Below are 4,495 nucleotides of genomic sequence, written 5' to 3' on the forward strand. Positions count from 1 at the left end.
TGGGCTGCCCGCATCGCGCGGCCCAGGAAAGCAGGCAGGGAAGGGGTGACCGACCCGCCTGCCGCTCTTCTCGGCTGAGCCCACCCGAGAGCCGGGCAGGGCCGGGCAGCAAGCAGGGGGCAGGGCCGGATCTGGGGTGCCGGGGCGGGGGAGGTGGGTCCAGTCCAGGCTGGGGGGAGGAGGTGCAGGTGGGGTGGCTGCCCGTTAATGTGAGTTGGGTAACACATCTCAGAGAGAATCCTGCCCTGGAGGGATGTCACTTTGAGCCACCTAACAAGTGTTCAAAACCAGTTTCAGGTGTTCATATGCAGACAATCCAGGGGTTAAGGGCTCCAGAAGCTGCCCCAAATTACCATGTAACAAGGCCCTAATTCCAGTGGGTGCCCCCTAGGTTTCGTATCTGGGATTTGGTGAACAGCAGTTCCCTGTTCACTTGGCCCACACCCTTCATGATTGCACATAGACCTGTCATATCCCCCTTCAGCCTTCTTTCCATACGGAAGAGTCCAAGCTTTAGTCTCTCCTGGCCTATATGGCAGCTGCTCCAGGCGTCTGATCATTTTGGGTGCCCATCTCTGTACTTCTGTAATTCAATGACATCCTTTTTGAGATGTAGGGAGCAGAACAGCACACAGCATTTGTGATCTGATACTGCCCACACTATTCAGGATTTAAAAAATTGAGAACAGAGGGCTCTTCAATCCAACTGACAAAGGCAGAACAAGAAGTCTGTGTCTTAGTGCATTGCCTCTGCTGCAGCCCTGGTTAACCATAGGTTTGAGGAAGAATGTTGCATTTGAAAGCTTGTCTAATGCTTTTGAATGTAATGTTGTTGGTCCATAAGAGATATCACTCTAAGAAATTCTTTCACATTTTAAACCCTCTCTCCACACAAATCGTTGCAGTTATTCTTTCACTAATGTTTTAAGGCTTCCAGCTTCAAGAAACCATCAGCAGGGACAATTTACCAGAGGAAGAAGGCAGCCCCCAAGCTGATACTCACTGAAGAACAGAAACAACAGTTCCGAGAAGCCTTTGATTTGCTGGATACCGATGGCACTGGCACGATCGATGTTAAAGACTTGAAGGCAAGGTCTTTACCAAGAAATCACAAGTAAACTGGTCATCAGGGAAGGGCCTAGATCATCAGAGAGCATGATATGTCTGTACCGTAGTGTTTAAGGCTAAATAACTGTTTCAAGCCACTCTGAAGTTAAGGGTTTCTCTCAGTTCCATTCTCCTTGCACTTAGGCCTGCTCACCTGCTCACTAAGTCTCCTTATGGTTGCCTCTCCTGTTCCCACATGGCTCTTGAAGGCAGTAGCATAACAAGGGGTAGGCAAGCTGGGTACAAGCCTGAGGCACTCATTTATATGGGCACCAGAAGGGTAGCTCTCCAGGGAATCTCTGGTGCTGTAGCAGCAGCCCCAACCAGGGTGGGCCAGATTACTCTGCAGCAGAAGCAGCTTTGAGTCCCTGGGGCAGGTAAGAGTAACTACCCCATTTCCCTGCTGTCTGGCACTTGGCACTGCTTGATGGCATAAAGGACCAAGCTTAGTCAGAAACATGGATCTGGGGACTTCATCAGCTCCTTGGATTTGAGGTAGAATCTATGGACTCTCACAGTGCCATCATGCAAGCAGTCTTATTTCCCGTCCCAGCTAAGGATCTTTTCTGCTGTGCCCTATTTCTTGCATAAAGTTAATATATATCATTGATGCTCAACCTTTTGGCCTCTCAGGTCAAATGAATTGTGAAGGGCCGGTCTGTGGGCCAGATTGGAGTGGAGCCCATGTCACAGGATCAGGCCTGCGTGCCTGGATCCAGACTGCACTACCCCCACCTGGCCCTGCATGCTGGGATTGGGGCCCCAGGAACCTGCACCACTTCTTCCTAGCCCCCTATGTGGGAATTGGGGCCCCAGACTGTGTGCTGCCTCTTCCCAGCCCCACATGCAGGGATCGGGGTCTTGAGATCCTGTGCTGCCTCTGCTGATCTCCATGTGCCACGATTGGAGCCCCGGGGCACTCTGCCACCTGGCCCAGCGTGCCGTGTTCAGGTTCCCAGGATCTTGTGCTGCCTCCACCTGGCCCTGCATGCAGGGATTGAGCTCTGGGACCCTGAGCCAGCTGCTTCCAGTCCCTCTGCCATGTTCAGGGCCCTGGGTTCCCATGCCAGCTCCACCTCAGATTGGGCTCTATGGGCAGTGCCACCTCCACTGCACACTGGGATTAGGCCATGTACTGCCCTGCACATGGGATTTAGTGCACAGGGCCACAAATCCATGAGAAGCCCTGTGGGCTGGATGGCAAGGCACTGGAGCTGAATCAGGACCACAGGTCAGTGGTTGAACACCCCATATCTATATAGTAGGAATTTAATTCAGAGGTTCTGAGAAGTCAGGTGCAGCTGTATTCATTTTCTCTGCCTATGTATATAGCCCATACTGATGAAAAAAAAAAGCTATCATAGCTTTTATGATTCTCAGGCTATTCCTTAGCCTAGTTCATAGATTCCTGAATTATAAGGCCAGGAAGGACGATTGTGAACCTTGAGTTTGACTTCCTGCCTAACACAAGCCGTAAGACTTCTTTTAATTAATTCCTGTTTGACTGACACTAGTGGGCATGTCTACACATTCATTAATGCACTTTGGGTAACGAGCATTAAACCTAGTACCTCTGGGTGCCTATATGTGAGCTCAGAGGCTGCTCTGATGTGCTGAATTCCAGTGCATCAGAGCAGACTTGATTACTCAAGTCTGCTGGAGTGTGGCAATTGCTACGCTCCAGCAGCCTCCTGCATCTCATGTATCAGCATCCTTGCACTTAAAAATGGTGGTGGGGGTGCTTGAACTAACGCTCAACAAATGAGTTTTCATTTAAACATCCCCACCACCATTTTTAAGCATGGGGCTGCTGATACAGGAGACATGGCAGCACTTTAATTAGAGAGGCTCTTGGAGCCCCTCTAATTAAAGTGCCACCCACACCCCTCTCCATCTAGAGCACATGTAAAAGTTCCCTCCATTCTGAAATACTAGAGAAAGGTGCATTCGTCTATTTTAATGGACATTAGCTAAAGAGCATTTTTGTGACCCTTTAATGATCATTAAAATAGGCTAATCCACATTAAAGCACATGTGTAGATGTGCCCAGTGTATCCTTTAGGAAAATACCTTACCTTGATTTGGCATTTCCAGTGGTAGCAAATCCATCAAAACCCTTGCTAAATGTTTCAGTAATTAATTACCCTCATTGTTAAAAAAATTGCACCTTATTTCAAATTTGAATTTGTCTAGCTTGAATTTGCAGACATCAGGTTGTGTTCTATCTTTGTCAGATTTAAGAGCCCCCCTATTATCAGATTTGTTCCCAATATAGTGACTTATAGACTGTAATCAAGTTGTCCCTTCACCTCCTTTTGATAAGCAGGGCAGATTGAGCTCCTTGAATCTTCCCCTTTGCAACATGGTTTCTGATCCTTTATTAACACTTATGATCAGGTGTGCAGAGACCAGGATGTATACTTTCTGGTGATCATTTACTTCATAAGCAATGTAATGAAAAGAGGAAAACAAGGTACCTCCAGCACAGTAAAGCATTGCTCTATCAGTTTACTGGCTCTTTGACATGCTGTTTGTCTGCTATTATCATCATTGTCATCATTAGCAGCAGCAGCTATAATATAAATAATAATGATAATAAGAACAACAAAAAACAACAAAGACAATAACAGCAACAACAATAATACCATGTCACTGCAAGGCTCCAGATATGCCTTAGGGTATAACTGTCCCTTTCACCTCCCTTTGCTTTTATTCATATTGCCCACTGAGATGCCACCCTATTTTTATCCATCATTGCAGGTGTCCATAAGAGCTCTGGGCTATGAACCCAAGAAAGATGAGATGAAGAAAATCATATCAGAAGTTGATAAAGAAGGGTCTGGGAAGATCAACTTTGATTTATTTTTGCATGCAATGACTCAGAAAATGGTATGTAAATCAGGTTAATCAGCAGGGGTCTAATCACCCTTTAAAAACTCTCATTTCCTTGCATCTTTAGTGGCAGTTAATGGCACTTAGAATCCAACAGGAAAGAGTTCAGCAGTTTCCTTTCAAAATACTATCCAGAATGAAATACTAAAAGAGAGAGAGACACAGAGACAGAGACAGAGAGAGAATGAGAGGGAAGGAAATGGAGGGAAGCTCATTTGACAGTTGACATGTCTCTTCCTTTTTACAAAGTTTTTATTATTGTACAGTAAGTTGTCTAACTATTTAGGCAGTAATTAACATATATAGTCTTATAGTGAATAAACAAGAGAAAAATAATATCCAAAGGAAAACTGTTTTGGAAGAGCCATTAAAACCATCAGTACCATCTTTGGCTCTGCCTTACCCCTTAGAGTAGGGATCAGTACTTATGGTGCCCAGAAACACTGGATCTGGTTTGAAGAGCCAGGGCGCTTTGAAAGCAGGGAGCTCTGGTGGC

At 46.3% G+C, this 4,495-nt stretch overlaps 1 protein-coding gene across 1 annotated transcript in view; it reads left to right on the plus strand.

Annotated features, from left to right (window-relative positions):
• Positions 1-4,495, plus strand: part of LOC102384968 (centrin-1-like) — a 14,250-nt gene that overhangs the window by 1,959 nt on the left and 7,796 nt on the right. The window contains exons 3-4 of the mRNA XM_014523956.1: positions 930-1,088; positions 3,868-3,996. Of these exons, the coding sequence (XP_014379442.1) occupies positions 930-1,088; positions 3,868-3,996 (288 nt within the window). The remainder of the gene's footprint in view (positions 1-929; positions 1,089-3,867; positions 3,997-4,495) is intronic.

The sequence above is a fragment of the Alligator sinensis genome, unplaced genomic scaffold, assembly GCF_000455745.1.
Source record: "Alligator sinensis unplaced genomic scaffold, ASM45574v1 scaffold27_1, whole genome shotgun sequence".
Classification (NCBI taxonomy): Eukaryota; Metazoa; Chordata; order Crocodylia; family Alligatoridae; genus Alligator; species Alligator sinensis.